The sequence below is a fragment of the Lygodium microphyllum genome, chromosome 9, assembly GCF_053477565.2.
Source record: "Lygodium microphyllum isolate KBCC chromosome 9, Lygodium_microphyllum_v1.1.10, whole genome shotgun sequence".
In the NCBI taxonomy this organism is placed as follows: domain Eukaryota; kingdom Viridiplantae; phylum Streptophyta; class Polypodiopsida; order Schizaeales; family Lygodiaceae; genus Lygodium; species Lygodium microphyllum.
In genome coordinates this window covers 19,110,266-19,126,357 of record NC_141143.1, presented here as the reverse complement: position 1 = coordinate 19,126,357, position 16,092 = coordinate 19,110,266, and the positions used below count along the sequence as shown (strand labels likewise).

Here is a 16,092-nt window from a genome sequence, read left to right as displayed (position 1 = left end):
TCTCTCTCCTCTCCTACCATCATCTCCACACTCCCAACGCCAGCCTTCATTCCCAATTGGCTACATTTATGGTGGCAATGTGCTCCTCTTCAGCTAGCATCCATCCTCCATTGTTGGCGACAACATCTTCTGTGTTCCTACACCTTGCGTTTGGAGTCCACACTCTCTTAGCCTCAATATCCACCCTATCTAGGGTCATCCTCCACCCTTCTAGCGGCTCTGCCTTCTTGCGTTTGGCTACCAGGGAGGTCCCTCACTATCTCACGTCTCTCTCCAACAGTCATCCCCTTCATCAAAGGCATCCCAGGGAGGTCCCTCACTATCTTGCGTCTCTCTCCAACAGGCATCCCCTTCATCAAAGGCAGTTGCACCTTGCGTTTGGTTCCGAGCTTCTTCCCACCCTTCTAACATCACTCCAATAGCAGCTGGCGTCACCTCATCAGGCTTGCATTTGCAGACGGAGGCTTCATCGGCTATCTCCCTGCTCGTAGGTACCACTCTTCATCCTTGCATTTGCAAATTCAGAGACTCCTCACCCTTTGACGGTAGTCTCCCTGCCTAGGAGACACCTCCTCATCCTGCATTTACAAACTCAAAGGCTTCTTCGGCAATCTTCTTGCACTCCAGGACTTTCTTTGTGCTACAGCACCCTTGTATCAGATTCATTTCACCAACATGATTCATCTTTCATCATCTTATGTGTTACTTTTTGTAAAGGAAACTGCTAGGGTTTGCACTGAGGACACACAGAGTGTATGACCATGACAAAAACACAAAGACAGAGACACAAAGAGACAGACACAGACACAGACTGAAGACGGATCCCAAGTTTGTGACCACTAGTCGGAGTGTAGGAGTGCTGAACAGTGAATGACAGCAGGCTAGTCACCAAAACGTAGCAGTCTAGAGGCTAGAAACTAGTAAATGCAACAGTGTACCATTGATCATAGGCTGGAAACTGTGCACAGTTTGCTATAAACCGCAGGCTGAAACAGTGTCTAAGAGTGTCAGGGCCTGTAATGCTGAAAACGTATGTTGGCTGACCCTAGAGATGATGGACAGCAGGCTGAACAACAGTTTGGGACAGTCTAGAGCTGTCGCCTACAACAATGGATAGGCTGAAGATAATGTGGTTGTAATCGATAATGGTTGAGCAGTAGATGGAGGCGGGCTGCAGGCTGGAAACTGGGCGCCAACAACAACAGAGGGTGTGTGGGCTGGTGTAACTTGCAAACAAGGATGATGGCTGAATGGGGGCAACCTGTCTATTTATAGATGTGGAAGGGTGCCCCAAAAATTAGGGTTTCCACTAAACTCTCTCGAACCGCTCCCTGTTTTAGGGTTTCCACTGAACTCTCTCGAACCGCTCCCTGTTTTAGGGTTTTACTCTAAAAGAGCATTTTTAGTGTGTTTTGGGGCTGTTTACGAGGCTAATCAACAAATAATGCATATTTTAGCTCAACACTTTTCTCTCTCAGTGTTTGTCGTACACACTATGTTTTCCTTTGCAAACCCTACTGTCCCTCTCGTCACTTAGTCATTTTGACACCTAATGCTAAAAACGCATGTTGATCATGTACTATGATGATGTAGTAGATGGAGACGTCCAAACAACAAGGCGAAGGCTGAAAACAAGCCGCCTAGGGCTGAATAATGATGGGCTGCGATCATAGTGACAGGAAACGGCCGGAACGGCCCCCCGGCACGCGGAATCGCCGTCCCCGGCATGTATCCGGCGTGGACTGCGTTTCCAAAAAATGGAATGTTCCCTGTCCCATTTCAGACAGGGAACGCAGCAGTGTTCCCTGTCTGAAACAGGACAGGGAACGCCACGTGGCAAAATGACCTACGCCCAATTTTCGCCCGCGCCCAGTTTCCGCCTGCGCCCTGTTCTATTGCGTCCCACCTGCTCCCGCCTGGCCCATTTCTCCTACTCCCGCCTCAGCCTGGCCCAGTTCTCCTGCCCCTAGGCCCAGCCACCTTCTTCCTTCTCTTCCCTCTCTTCCTTCTTCTTCTTTCTCTTCTTTCTCCTCCCACCTCCAACCTCTTCCTTCTCTTCCTTCTTCTTCTTTCTCTTCTTATTCTTTCTTGTATGAGGCGTATGAGGAAATACACCATTTAGTTGTGACGAGGTGGAACTCCTATAGCTCACCCATGCATGCAGCTGCATTTGTTGTGGATCCTGAGTTCCAGGGCAAGGGTCAGGAGAATGACAGTGAGGTTATGGATGCATGGAGACTTATATTGTCTCGTCTAGTGCCTGATCATGGCACTAGATGAAAGATCAGAGATCAGCTTTCATGTTATAGGACCTTTCGGGGTTCTTTTGGTTGTGGGGATGCACAAGAGGATCGCTGTAAGATTGGGGCAGCTTTGTGGTGGGAGGACTATGGTTCGAATGATCCTGAGTTGCAGCAACTAGCCATCCGTGTTTTGAGTCAGTCAGTTAGCTCCTCTTGTTTGGAGCAATTGTGGAGTACCTATGCTCACATTGCTTCAAAGAAGAGGAACCGTCTTGGTGTGGAGAGGGCAAACGATCTAGTATTCATTAGTGCTAATTTGAGGATGTTATGTAACAGTATGACAACAAAGTCTGATCCATTCACAGAGTGGGAGATGCAGCAAGAAAAGGAGACACATGCTGATGTTGAGGGAGATGCAGCAATTCATGGTACCCATGATGATGAGCCTGGCACTTCAGGAGTGGCTAGAGCAGCCTCAGATCATGATCATGATCTTTGATTTAGCTTACTTATCACGAGTCTCATGATACATGACACATTTACATTATATATGATATTATGATCATTGATGACACTGTGATACTTGGGTTGTTGACAGTTGTGCCATATCGATATTATATTTGTACTTGAGTCTTGCAGTCTTGCAGTTGCCCTTTGGGCTATTTTGGCATGCCGCATTTTGCTTTAGTCTAGAGATTAGACTTTATATTTGCAGTCTTTTTTGGGGCAATGAGCATGTTCTTTCAAAGATTAGACTTCAATTTCATATTTGTAATCTTTTAAGTTTTTTGGCAATGGTACCATAGGCATGTTCTTTTAGCTTAGACTTTTAAGTTTAGTTCATTATTCATTGTTTTATCATTTATGATTTTTGGCATATGTATTATGAATTTTATTATTTATAATTGAATGGCTTACCTCTTGAGCCTTGTAAGTTGCAATTCAATTTCTAATTAGTAGTTTTAGAATAATACATGATATCTTAAAGTTAAAACTTAAAATGATTTGTCCTTGTGGATTATATACCTTGGTTTTAAGTTTTAACACTCCAGAGTCCACATGGATTATGAGTGAAATATTAATTTTTTTTCATGAATTTTGATTTTTTAAATGCCGTTCCCGTTCCCACGTCCCCGTTTCCAGTCTCCGTCCCCGTCCCTGTTCCCCGTTCCCGTTCCCCGTTTCATGTTTCTATGGCTGCGGTCAATGATGGCTCGACAGCAAATGGTAGGTGATTGATGGCTAGAATCCACACAGTAGAGTGAGAAATCTACACAAATGGATGAGGTTGAATGGTGGGCAACCTATCTATTTATAGATATTGAAGGCTGTCCCAAAAAAATAGGGTTTTGGGCAATCACTGAAACTCTCTCGAACTACACACAAAAATTGTGTTTTTCATTAAATAAGCATGTTTTGGGGCTGTTTATAAATACAAATCAGCTATAAAGTATGTTTTAGCTCAACACCCCTTCTTAGACCCAAAACTGAGTCTAAAAGAGAAGGCTGGCGATGTTTACCCGAAGGTGTCCCAACCCAAAGCAACCATGGCAGCGAGCAAAGGGTACATGGCGGCTGCCCAATGGCCTACCAAGAGTATAAAGGTGATGGTTATCTTACCAAGCGAGTCCAAGTAGTCTCCCCAAAGAGGATAGGGCATTGGAGAAAGGGTGCACATCGGCTACCCAACGGCCTACCAAGCCCTACAAAGGAAGATGGAACCACATTGAACTTTTTTTTTTTTGTAAAAAGTTAATTTTAGGGTTGGCGGCCAATGAAGTAACGACCCATAAGACAAGAGTAGGGATGGTAAACCCAACACATCACAAAACAGTACAAGCTTACCCAATGAAACCAACCTTCCTTCTTGGAGAGGTGGTAATTCCCTGATTAAGCACTTAATTATTGCAATCAACAAATAAACATAAATTAAAATGCATAATTTGCTTTAATAATCTTGGACAATAGACACCCAGTTGACCCCAAAACTAGTGCCCCTTTCCGTATTTCTTTAACTTTAATTGCTAATGGATTGAGTACAAGTTGAGATTCCACAATCTCCTTTGCTGCTCCAAAAAGCTCATTGTTGTACATACAATCAGCAAGCAATTTGGGCCAATTGCCCCTTGATTTTCACCCCGGAATTGCACAAATGGAACCAGCAACTGGCCAAATGTTGCCCCAATTCACAATGGATGGCCTAGCATCTGAAATCCCTATCAATTCCACGAATTTCAGGTGCTGATTTCAGTGTACAATGCCTTCTCCTAAAGGCATGGGTCCCAAGGTGGTTGTCAAACCCTAATTTCTGCAAAAATTTAGGGTTTACAGCAGAAATCCTCCTGCCTATTGCCTTGAGGGTTCTCTCACAAGATTATCCATCACGAGCTTGTAAGAGATATTGGAGTTTATTTGCAGCCATATACACAAAGAAACGAAATTGTTTATCTCCTCAGTAACTCAATTATGTGAATTTAAATTTAAAGCTTCTCCGCAAGAGACAAAATTGCACGGGACCAAATGAGATCGACCCCAACTTCTTCAAGGTGAAAATTCGGTTACAAGAATTGGTGCATCCTACACATGAGGACAATGAGGTGTAGGCCTTGCTTGCAACAAAAAGAGCACAACTTCAGCATCAAACGAGATCTAGGACAAGGGTGATGATGCATCAATTCCAGCAGAAGGTTCCAGCGGGATGGTAGCAACTAGTGTCACAAATGACACAAAGGATAATCGGAGTGCGAGTGAGGAGACCCCCCTCTCGAAAGAAACTTATGAAACACATTTCTAACATTTTCTATCTAATGTTTTTGGCTACTATGCCCCAACGACCTCCGAAGCCAAATGCTCTCACAAGTGGTAGGAAAAGCCACTCAATGCTTAGCCTCTATAGATGAAAGAGCAACTACAAGCTGCTTCTTGTTGCTCCAAGGAATTACACATGTACCTAGAAGAAAGCAATAGCCTGTAATCGATTGCCTATGATCAACATCACCAGCCCGATGTCTAGCTTCATTGCTAGCAATCGTGTGTGTCTTGTGTAGTCATCTCTTACATGTGAGCCTCAGTCAAAGTCATATGAGGATATTAGGAGCTCTAACATTGTATTTGTCTATCACTTTATGTGCTTTAGGCACTTTCAATGGAGGGCACATTAGTGCATTTCTTTTTGGACAATTATGGCTATCCTAGGCACCCACATTTTGGGCTTGGCCACTTTATTACCAGTTGTGGCCCAGTTTGCGTATATATAGGCAGCCTACGCTCCCACTCTCATTATCCATCATTGATCCTTCGTGATCAGCCAGCCCTCCTCATTCGCTTATCCCCTTGTTGTAGAGCTGCGAGTTGGGGCTGACTCTTGCAACCTTGTACCTTCAGCCATTGCAGTCACATTATTCCTTCTCTCACTTACGTTCTCTCTCTGTCCACTCCTCTTCATGTTCACTTTCCTTTCTATTGCACACCCTAACATGGTATCAAAGCCACGTGTGGGAACTGAAGATCTTTGAAGAGGAGCACTTTGTTCGTGCAAACAGCCATTTTGCTCACCAGTTTAGGAGCTGCAGATTTGAGTTTACAGCTGAGCAGCATCTCTACAGGCTGGGCGACCTGATGTTCAAGTGAACACCACCACCAACACTTTGAATTTTGCATCAGCGTGCATCAGGGCGCATCCTGCCAGGCTGGGCGTTCTGTTTACTGCCCATTATAGGCTGCGTTTTACAGGGACACTCCACTCTCAGGCTGAGTTTTGTGTAGAACCGATCTCTGTCTACTGCGTTTAGTGTTGCCCCTACATCTGCACCCTGTAATTCATCAAGGGAATTCCTCTCCAGTGCTGTGCTAGACAGTGTCCGGCTCTTAACTGGCAGCTGTTTTCTGAACTGCAAATATGCGTTTTAGGAAATACAGTTGGTTTCTCAGTTGGCAGCACCTCAGGAGCCTAGGCAGCATATTTTGCAGCATGACCAGCCTGTTTTCAGGCACACAAACTCTCTCTTTGCTGCTGCATTTCATTCTGGGCTGGTTCTTTTTGACCTGGGCCACATCAATTCGAGTCTAAGTGGTCTCTCTTTCAGACCAGCTGCAGGTACTCCGCTTCCAGGTACTCTTAGTCCTTTACCAGCCCCCGGATTGGCTGCATTTACAAGTTGAAGACCCTTTTTCATCTGCAGTTACTGCTCTACCTCTCTGCCCGGCATTGTGTGTTTCTTTAGGCATCAAATACTCCCCATCTACCTGGCCTATGTCAGTCTTCTTCTGTACAATGGCCCGACAAACCCCGATTACTTTGGGGACACATCTTGGTTGTCTTTCATCCCAATGGTAGCATCTTCTTTGTTTTCTTGCAGGAACTTTCTAAAGGACATCTATGTCTGACATGTATGCTTTGCGGGATTGTGTGGTTTGGGACCATTCAAACTGAACACCATCCTATCACTCCTTCCCTCTATATTCTTCTGGGGCTTCCAATCCCCAATTGGCATTGATGGCATCTCCTAAGCAAGTGCCAATCCTACCCTTTCTATGTGCATCCAAGAAGCTAGATGGGACAAACTACCTACAGAATGAAGTGCCTCCTCAACACCTATTACCCTTGGGATTTTGTTTCTATCCTTCTACCCCAACCTATTGTGGATCCCCATGATGGTGTGACCTTGGATTTGGAAGCTTTATGGGATGAGTTCAATGTGAGAGCCCACTCTTTTAGTTTTCTCTTTTTGAATTGTGCAGATTCTGTGCTCGTGCATGTAACATATAGCCGCACCGCTACAAAGGTTTGGAAGTGATTGGCATCTCTCTATTGAATCCAAACATCTAGGTATCGATTCTCTCTCAAGTTGATGCTATGACAGCTGTCTATTGTAGATTCCCCTACAATGAGGGATCACATGCACAAGACGAAGGAGATTCGGGATGAGTTTGCATCCCTTGGTAATAGACATTTCTTCGGAGAACCTAGCTAGGACACTTCTCTCACATCTTCCATCACCAACACATGATGTGTTCTACACGAAGCTTCTCACATCTCATAGCCAAGAAACACTCGCTTCGCAGGAGCTGGTGTCATTGGTGCTTGAGCAAGATGCACATGTAGTGAGACAAATTCTAGCGGAGCCCGTGCACATGGCCGTGCTTATGCAACTTCATCTACAGGTACAAGACAAGCCAAGCAAAAGAAAGGGAAGAGGTCTAACTCCAATACAAATTTTGTGGGGAAGCGTAGCAAATATCCCACGCATCCTCATTGTGGGAAGACCTTGCACCCCGAGGAGAAGTCCTAGAGGAAATTGTGAGAGTGCGCAACAAAAGAAGGAACACACACACACACACACACACACAGAAAGCACAGAATGAAGGAAGAAATACTGCACTAACTGAAATGAAAGATGAATACAAAGCTGTGGACTGATGAGTTCCTACATACACGCAGCCCGGAGCATCAATGAGGGCACCAGATCAGGCTGGAAAAGATGGCAGCACCAATGTCGGAGAGGAGAGAGAGCAGGGTGTGCTGAATCTGCAAGAAGAAGTAAGTGACAGAGACTAGGGGGGCTGCAATATATATAGCCCCCCACCTCTAGATCTCGCCAACTTGCTAGTGGCAGCCCCAAACTGGCCGACTGCCCAAGAAATGGGCCGATTGCATAGGAAATGCCCTAATTGAGCATACTGCCACTCAAAAACCTCTAGATCTCGCCAACTTGCTAGTGGCAGCCCCAAACTGGCTGACTGCCCAAGAAATGGGCCGATTGCATAGGAAATGCCCTAATTGAGCATACTGCCACTCAAAAAGGAAACGCACACTAAAACAACATCGTGCTAAACTGACAAAGCTTCTCAGTCTCCTGCTAGACTCTAACAAGAACTCACAACCAGGAGATGACAAACTAACATACAAAATATGGCAAGCTAACAGAAATACCCTCACCTTTGTCTGGGAGCGAAGGATGGCTGGGCTGATCTAAATGCAGGATGCAACTATCAAAATGCAAGTTGTAGCACTAGAAATATATGTTAGACACGCCGCCCATCAGTTGAGAGCTGCCACCCAACTAAAAGATTATGTGCCCAAACGTTAGACCAGCTAGACAACAACTAAGCAAAACATAAGGTTCTAGCAGTCGAGGAGGTTGGATCAAACCTGAAATAGTAGTCAACAACAAAAAAAATAGCACCAAAACAGAGACGCTTGGGTTATGATATCATTGTTAGCATATATCTCGATTCATGTGTGAGTCTATGCACTTCCAATGGGTTGGGCACAGTAGAGTATTTTTGGCATTTTTCTAGTGCCTCATTTATGAGATTTTGGACGTTTTATGCTAGCCAACCTAATTATTGGTATTTTATTTAGCTAGCTAACTTGATGCATATTTGGCATTATTTTAAGCCCATATATTCAAGCTCCCTCCTCCAATGTAAGTCATTTGGAATCACTATTGAGAAGGCCAATAGCACAATGCATTAAGAGTACCATCCACCAAGCTATTACACACTTCTTCAAATGTACAATCGCACAAGCCTCATCGAGCTACACTCACATGAGAGCACACTCGAGAGGAGTGACTAGATCAAGTGTTGAGTTAAGAATCCCTTGCGTACTCGTTCGCTCTTTAAAACCACCCCAAAACAATAAATTGCCAAAAGTTCCATTACACAAGGAGCAATTCTAGAGAGTTCTAGTGTGCCACAAGCAAAACCCTAATTTGGAAAGATCCTTCCATGTCAATAAATAGATAGGTTGCCCACCATTCAGCCCCATCCTTGTGCACAAGTTTCTCGCTCCTATATGCAAATCCCACATGCCAATTTCAGCCATCAACCTTTCACTCAGTGGCTTTCTAGCCCACACGACTACTACCACATCATCTCCAACACCTAGCGTCTCCATCCCTGCTATTGCCTTGCTGCCTAGAGGCCTCATATTGCTGTGTTTTCAGCTGCCAGCTGCTACCTACACTTTTCTCATCATCAACACCCAAATCAGCTTGTGTTTATAGTTCCAAACTTGGCAATAGGCTGATCTCCACCTGCCAACTGCATGTACCTGCATTTTTGCAGCTCACGTGACCTCCTACATCATCCTCCACTTCCTCTGCTGTCATTTGGGTCTCCATTTGCCTTGGTGATTAGCATTTTGCAGCTTCTCACACTCCAAATATCTCCAACTTGTAGTTATAGCACTCGATATTCCTCTCAGATGGAAGTCACTCTCCGGCACTCTTCACCTCTATCCTTAAGCATTTTGTACACGTTTACATTCATTTATTCACTTCAGATTTCTTCTTCTCTCTCTTTCTCTATTTGTGTTTGTTTCTATGTTTGAGTTTTGACTTTGCGTTTAGGGTTTGAGTTTTGCATGTCGCTATCTGAGTCTTTTGTGTTTCAATCGTGGTCATACTTTTTGTGTTTCCTTAGTGGAAACCCTAGCATATCTTCACATCAAGCACTACTGATCTAGTGCAACAAGCAACCCTATCCACATGGACCCTTGACTACTATGAACGAGATATCATAGCAAGATTCACGACATTATCACCCACCATAGGAGCCAACCACCAAGCTTATTTGACTCAAACACCTTAATCACCAGGCTAATTTGACTGAAACACCTTATTTTCTATGTTAGAATGTCTAATGAGAGATATTATTGGATGAAATCTATCTAGTCCCATAAGAGCATTCCCTCCCCCCCTTCAATGTACCTTCTAGAGTACTTCACTAGTGTGGTGGATGTATTTAGCAATTTGAAGATATATATCATATATAGTATATGACACAAACCACTTATAAAGACATACTTACTCCAAGGCCCGAGAGTGGAGGATATATTTATATTTTTAATATAACATAAATCTACATCATGGTTAATTCTTTCTATACATATGCCCTAGAATGTTCGGTATGCTCTTCCACACACGCACACACACATAACCCTCCTTTCTATTGAATGTGTACTCACTCCACCTCCCTCTTTCTATGAATGCATGCATGCACACACAGACAACATACAGAGACATACTTGTCCACTTTGTTCAGCTTACTCCTCTTCTCTTTCCACAGAAGATTGAAACACCAAAATACAATAGTTGTTATTAGCACTCTTTGATAGTTTCGCATTGAAACATGAATGTACACCCACAAGCACTTGAAAACCAATTACAGACTTGTCACTTTTCCTGTCCTGAATCTACATAATTTTTTGCAATCAAAAGTTAGACACACACTAGAAAACTTGTAAAACATTTGACGTACCCTGATGTCAACATCAGCACCAGCTGCTAGCAGCCTCCTGACTATAGGAATGTGATTTCTCCACACTGCAATATGCAGAGCAGTTGACCCAAAGCTGTTGCGGGCATCTATATTGCCATTATTACGCTTCAATGCTAGTAATGCAGCATCAACATCACCATGTGTTCCATTTCTGACTGATTCACATAGATCCTTTTCTGGCACTGCAGGCTTTCGGATAAATCCCTGTTTAGCTGCTACAGTAGTGCCAACCGTTTCCATATATGACAGGAACTGTCCAACCGATAATGACAGAATACACCACTGGGATTTGGCTTGCTAGCAAATATTACTCCTTGACACAGTGCTAAAAACTGTTCTTTAGGAGCCAACTCTTTGGCTGAAGATTCTGCGCATTAATTTGAGCTCATGTCATCAGAAGACTGATTGCCAAATCATCGTCATCTGTTTCCTTACGAAGTCCACATGTAGAAACTAAGAGCAAAAACCCGACTGCTATTGCTCCTCCATTGTGGGTTTTACCACCATCACAAAACTCTACCTCCTGCTTCCAGCAAAGTTGTATCTATTATGTCTGCCTGAACAACAGAAAGCCTGCAATAAGGTCCTGCCAAATATTCGGGTTGGGAAGAGGGCGGTGCAAAAAGGACAAAAAGTAAGGTTGAATGGATCAAAAACCGCTAATTTGTACGACACTTGAAATAACAGAGCCATATGAATGTATGATGTCTGGAAAAGAAAAAGATGTAAGCAACAAAGTTGAATGCAGTCTCAAGTTCAGGGAATACAAATGGAGCCAGGGAGAAGAAATAAGTCAATGGTGCGTATGTCAGTTTCCTTGTAGATAAGCACTAGCACTGCCTGTCGTAGCCGTCAATGCCTAAAGAAATCCTTCAGTAGAGCAAATTCATACCATCTTCGTGAGCTATATCTCCTATTGTAAGTTGATGCCTGCAGCCTACTTTGAAGATTTTTTGTTCATGCTCCTGTCCTCATTGTAAATACGGACATGCCGAGTTTGTCGCAGAAAGAATCCAGCTTGCTGCGTTCTGCACCTCTTTTAGCTGTAACCCTAGATGTTTCAGAGAAAGATATTTGTTTTCAGCTGTAGCCCTACTAGATTCGGATTTTCAGGCCGCTACCAGGACTTCCCCACCATGCATTGGAGGAATTTTAATCGCTATCGATCAAAGAGAAAATTTTATACAGTTGAATTCGTAGGATTCGCATAGAAATTCCTTGTGAGACAAGAAATGTAGCGAATTCAACTGGCCCTTACGTGGTTCATGTTCACAGACGAAGCTCTCTCTCTCTCTCTCTCTCTCTCTCTCTCTCTCTCTCTCTCTCTCTCATATCGAATTTGCTGCAGCTTGTGCGAAATTAGGAGCGTGAAGCGAAGCAGAATGTGGTGGCGAATCCTTACCAAAGCAGGTCGGTCTTGGGAAGAATCTCCGTGAAATTGAAATCGATATGTGACAAATTGAATAGGAATCGCGACTGTTTCAACCAATTATCATCATGGGAACAGAGAAGGAGGAAGAGCAAAGGGTGAAATGGGCAGAGGCAGGATTGATTAGGAGCGAATCAAAAGAAGCATCGTCCGCATTGGATTGTTCTGGGCCTTGCGATACGTCTGCGACATCTGACACACGCTCTCTCTCTCTCTCACTCTCTCTCTCTCCTCTCTCTCTGTCTCTACACATGCGCACAAGCACGACCCCATGTAAACTGGTGGAGCCTGGCACTCTCTCTTTACTCTGTTTTCTCTCTTCCCTCGAGACTACCTACTGCCTCTTTCTCTCTTTTACTTTTTCGCCCTTCCACCCAAGAAAACTCAGCCCAGTTGCAAACTCTTTCCCAGTTCATGGCCATAGCCTTCAAGCGCTTCCTTCCCCCTTCCCCTAGTCGGTTGTGCATTCTAAGGGTAGTGTCACACGTATCTTTACCAGACTTTCAAGGAAAGGTAGCTAATAGGTAGAAAAACCATGTCACACCGTGTTCACCCGAGTTGTAAGATTCCCACAAAAGGCTAGCATGACACAAGCGTAAGGACCTTCGGTATTCCTTGTATTTCAATTGTTTTTGTATTCTTTCTTTATGAACTCTCTTACTTTCTTTTGCAAGTTCTTCTTATGATAAGCCCAATGGTTTAAGCCAAGCACGTCTAATCTCAAGGTGATTAAGGAGCTACTAGGTTGTGTATTTGAGGAAACTGTGCAACCCCATGAATGTGTGGAGAGATTTGATCGATCCTCAAAGATGACATAGATGTTTGTTAGCATTGTTCATTAGAGAATATATACTATTATAATGGTTCAATATCTTGGTGAATCTTCATCCAAAACTTTACTCCATTTAACTGGAGCTAAGAGGCTTACTTTAGACTTCTAATTAACAAGCATATATGCTATTGCAATTGTACAATGTCTTAGTGAGTCTTCGTCAAAATTTATATATTTTTTAACCTTAGTTAAGAAGCTTACTTTTAGACATCTAGTTAATGAGCATATATGCTATTGCAATGGTTCATGGCTTGGTAAATCTTCATCAAGAAATTTACTCCATTTAACTTGAGTTAAGATTCTTTTTAAAGGACTATCAATTAACCTAAGCGAAGAGGTTTACTTTTAGAAAAGTTGAATTCCGTTATTAGGAGCCTGCTTTTAGGAAAGAATGCTAAATACAAAAGGAAATGTTCTCACACATGCTCGTGTGCCCTTATTGTTCTACCCTCACATGGGTTACCTTAATATTATGCCAAAACCAACAAAAGTAAAAAAGAATTGTAGATATGAGAATTGTTCGTGTGCTCTTGTTTGCCCGATTGTTCAAAGAGAATTGTGGGTATGAGAATTGTTCATGTGCTCTTGTTTGCCCAAATGCTCATGTGCTCGTGTTTGCCCAAACAACTAAACTACCCTCATCCATCGAAAGGCATATAAAAACGTAAAAAAACATATATATTACAAATAAAGGGTTGGGAATCAAACGACCTGAGATCAATAACCTGCCCAAAGAAGAATATTGAATCATGGACATGAAGTAATTATCACAACTACAAGGGTTGAGAATCAAAAAGCCTGAGATCAATTGCCTACCCAAAGAAGAATATTGAATCCTAGCCCCATGAAGTTTCAAATGGTTGTTGAGGCTTTTCCTCATTATAATCCCAAGAATACCTTGTATTGAATCCGAAAGCACATCTAGATATGGCATATGTATTTGCAAATAAAGCAATCAAAGATCTTAAGAATTTCACAAAATCTAGGTCATTAACACCTTCAATGGGAGAGAAAGACAATGGTTGTGCATTTTCACATTGTATAAGAAATCATGCTTATAAATACATTCTTTCCATGGAGAGACTCTAAATGCATTGAGTAGGCTAACTCCTTTCTACCACACTTAAGTCATGCCAAAGAGATTAGACAATAGTCTACCTATTTAATTGAAATCATTAAGGATGTATAAGCACTTACATATTAGTATTTGATTGGTTATGGAAAATGTTTCTAAGTTTTTAGGTCCTCTTTTTGTAGGTTTTACCATATTTTCTTACCTATTCAACTATTTTCTATATTCTTACCTATTCTACTATTTCCTTTCTTTTTTGAGAGAAAAAATAAAGCCTCGTGTGCTATGTTTGTGATCAATTACTCCAAAAAGGCAACGGCTTCTTACAATCAATACATGGCATTGACACTTCGTGACTAAAAAGATTATTGATAGGTGACAACTTTTAATAAAAAGAGACACTAGATCGAAGGATCACATCACTAAGATGTTACTTTTGCTCTATATTGCAACTCATTAGAGAAAAGGAGAGATTCTCTCTCCCACCCCAAACTCGAGTCTCGATCCACTGTATCTTAAATGGCTCTCTATAATTATTAAAAGCAAAGATTCATATTGTCCATCATTCATTTCCAAAGTCTAAGAAATGGGAACCCTCCTACTTACCACACATCTCTTTGAAGGAGAGACATATTAGTGGTAGCCCTCCCACTTACTACAAAGGCCATTAGCTTGACCAACAATTTGTTTTGTGCTATTACAAAAGTAAATGACAACATTAGGCTCAAGAAGGTTGTGGTTGGTGGAAACTTCCATAAAATGTGTGGTTACAAGAGAACATTTTATTTGGAATACCCTCTACTCAAGCCAATGGTCACTACCTTTCTTTGTTAAGTGTTAAATCCTTTCAATAAAACAAGTAGAACTAGAAAATGTATATAGACAAGAGGCCAAAATGATCTAAAAGAAAGAAGGTGAAGACACGGAGTAAATAAGTGGGTCTTGGCCTTCATGCAAATCAAATTTCATATTGTAAAAAATTCAAACTTGATCTCAATAGGGAAGAAATGAGGATCATAAGCTTGGGTAAATTTCCAAATGCATTTCAACAATAGGAATCTCCCCTTTTCTATCTAGCACTATATCACTTAACATTAGCCAATGAAGAAGCAAACAATTAACAAGACATTGCACTCCATATGAATCTAGAATCCTTATATTTGGCTCCTCCATGTTCACATGTGATCAAGTTAAAAACTCTTCCATAAAAAACCTTCAACTTGGACATCCAAACCTAATCAAAATAACCCATGGCTAGTCATTATCCTTTTAAACAACAAGAAGCAAAACTAATTAGCCTTGTCTTTAAGGGATTTATTCCCAAGATGCATCCGCTTCAATCTAAATTAACAACATTTCAAGAGATTTCCCGCTCATATTAATCTCCTTTAAAATCCCAATAACATTTTGAAACATAGCCTAATAGCCTTAGATCTTAGAGACTAAACATGATGCTTCTTCATCTTGAGTTGTAGTAATATGGTTCTATGACATGGCACTTCACGCTTTCTTGTCCCCAAATGACCACAAGCATTCTCTAAATAAATGTCCAAATTATTCTAATTACACTTGGAGATGGAAGGATCATCATACAAAAAACCATCACACTTTTAGTAGGATCAACCTCCATGCCAATCCATATGCATGCCCCTATTTCTTCTCTATCTTTTGCATATATCTTTCAAGGAACCAATAAAAACATTGTGTCATATTGACTCCAGCTTTAATAGGACACCCTTAATAATTGATGATGCCACCCTTAAGGATTACTTTGAAATCCAAAGCATTTATTATGCTACTTTATTTTGGTACTATTGTGTGTGAATACACTTAGGACCACCATGGCACTTTTTTTCCCTTTATAAGGGGTTTTTTCCCTCAGACATGATACATGCCTATTCACTTTTAGGGCATACTTAGTCTTGTAACTCTTCTCGATTGATATCTCTCAATACACTTTGCGTTGTGCTCTCTTAAGTTTCTTCTTCTCCAAGATATATACTTGCATTCCTACAATCTAGCAATTGGTATTGTAGTGGGCTTCACCTCTTTGGCCGAGTCCTTGACACCCTTTGGTTGATTTCCTTAGATTAGGACATGATTTAATAAGCATTCATAGGTCAACAAATACAACAAGCGAGCCTACATTGTTTGATTTTTTATTCAGGTTCATTTTGGCCTTCGTTTGCATTACTACCAATATTGTGCATGCTATTTTGTCCTTTTGTGC

General features: G+C 42.0%; 1 protein-coding gene across 3 annotated transcripts in view; it reads right to left on the bottom strand.

Annotated features, from left to right (window-relative positions):
• LOC148030835 (ankyrin repeat family protein / regulator of chromosome condensation (RCC1) family protein) overlaps window positions 1–12,339 on the bottom strand; it is a 79,331-nt gene extending 66,992 nt beyond the window's left edge. For 2 of the 3 annotated variants that reach the window (XM_087684363.1, XM_087684365.1), the window contains exons 1-2: window positions 11,932–12,339; window positions 10,509–11,086 (exon numbers count right to left, since the gene is read on the bottom strand). In XM_087684363.1, the coding sequence (XP_087540489.1) occupies window positions 10,509–10,769 (261 nt within the window). In that variant the 5' untranslated portion in view covers window positions 10,770–11,086; window positions 11,932–12,339. Of the gene's footprint in view, window positions 1–10,508; window positions 11,116–11,931 lie in introns of all 3 variants that reach the window. The other variant, XM_087684364.1, reaches the window with a different exon arrangement.
• Between the last annotated feature and the right edge of the window lie 3,753 nt (window positions 12,340–16,092).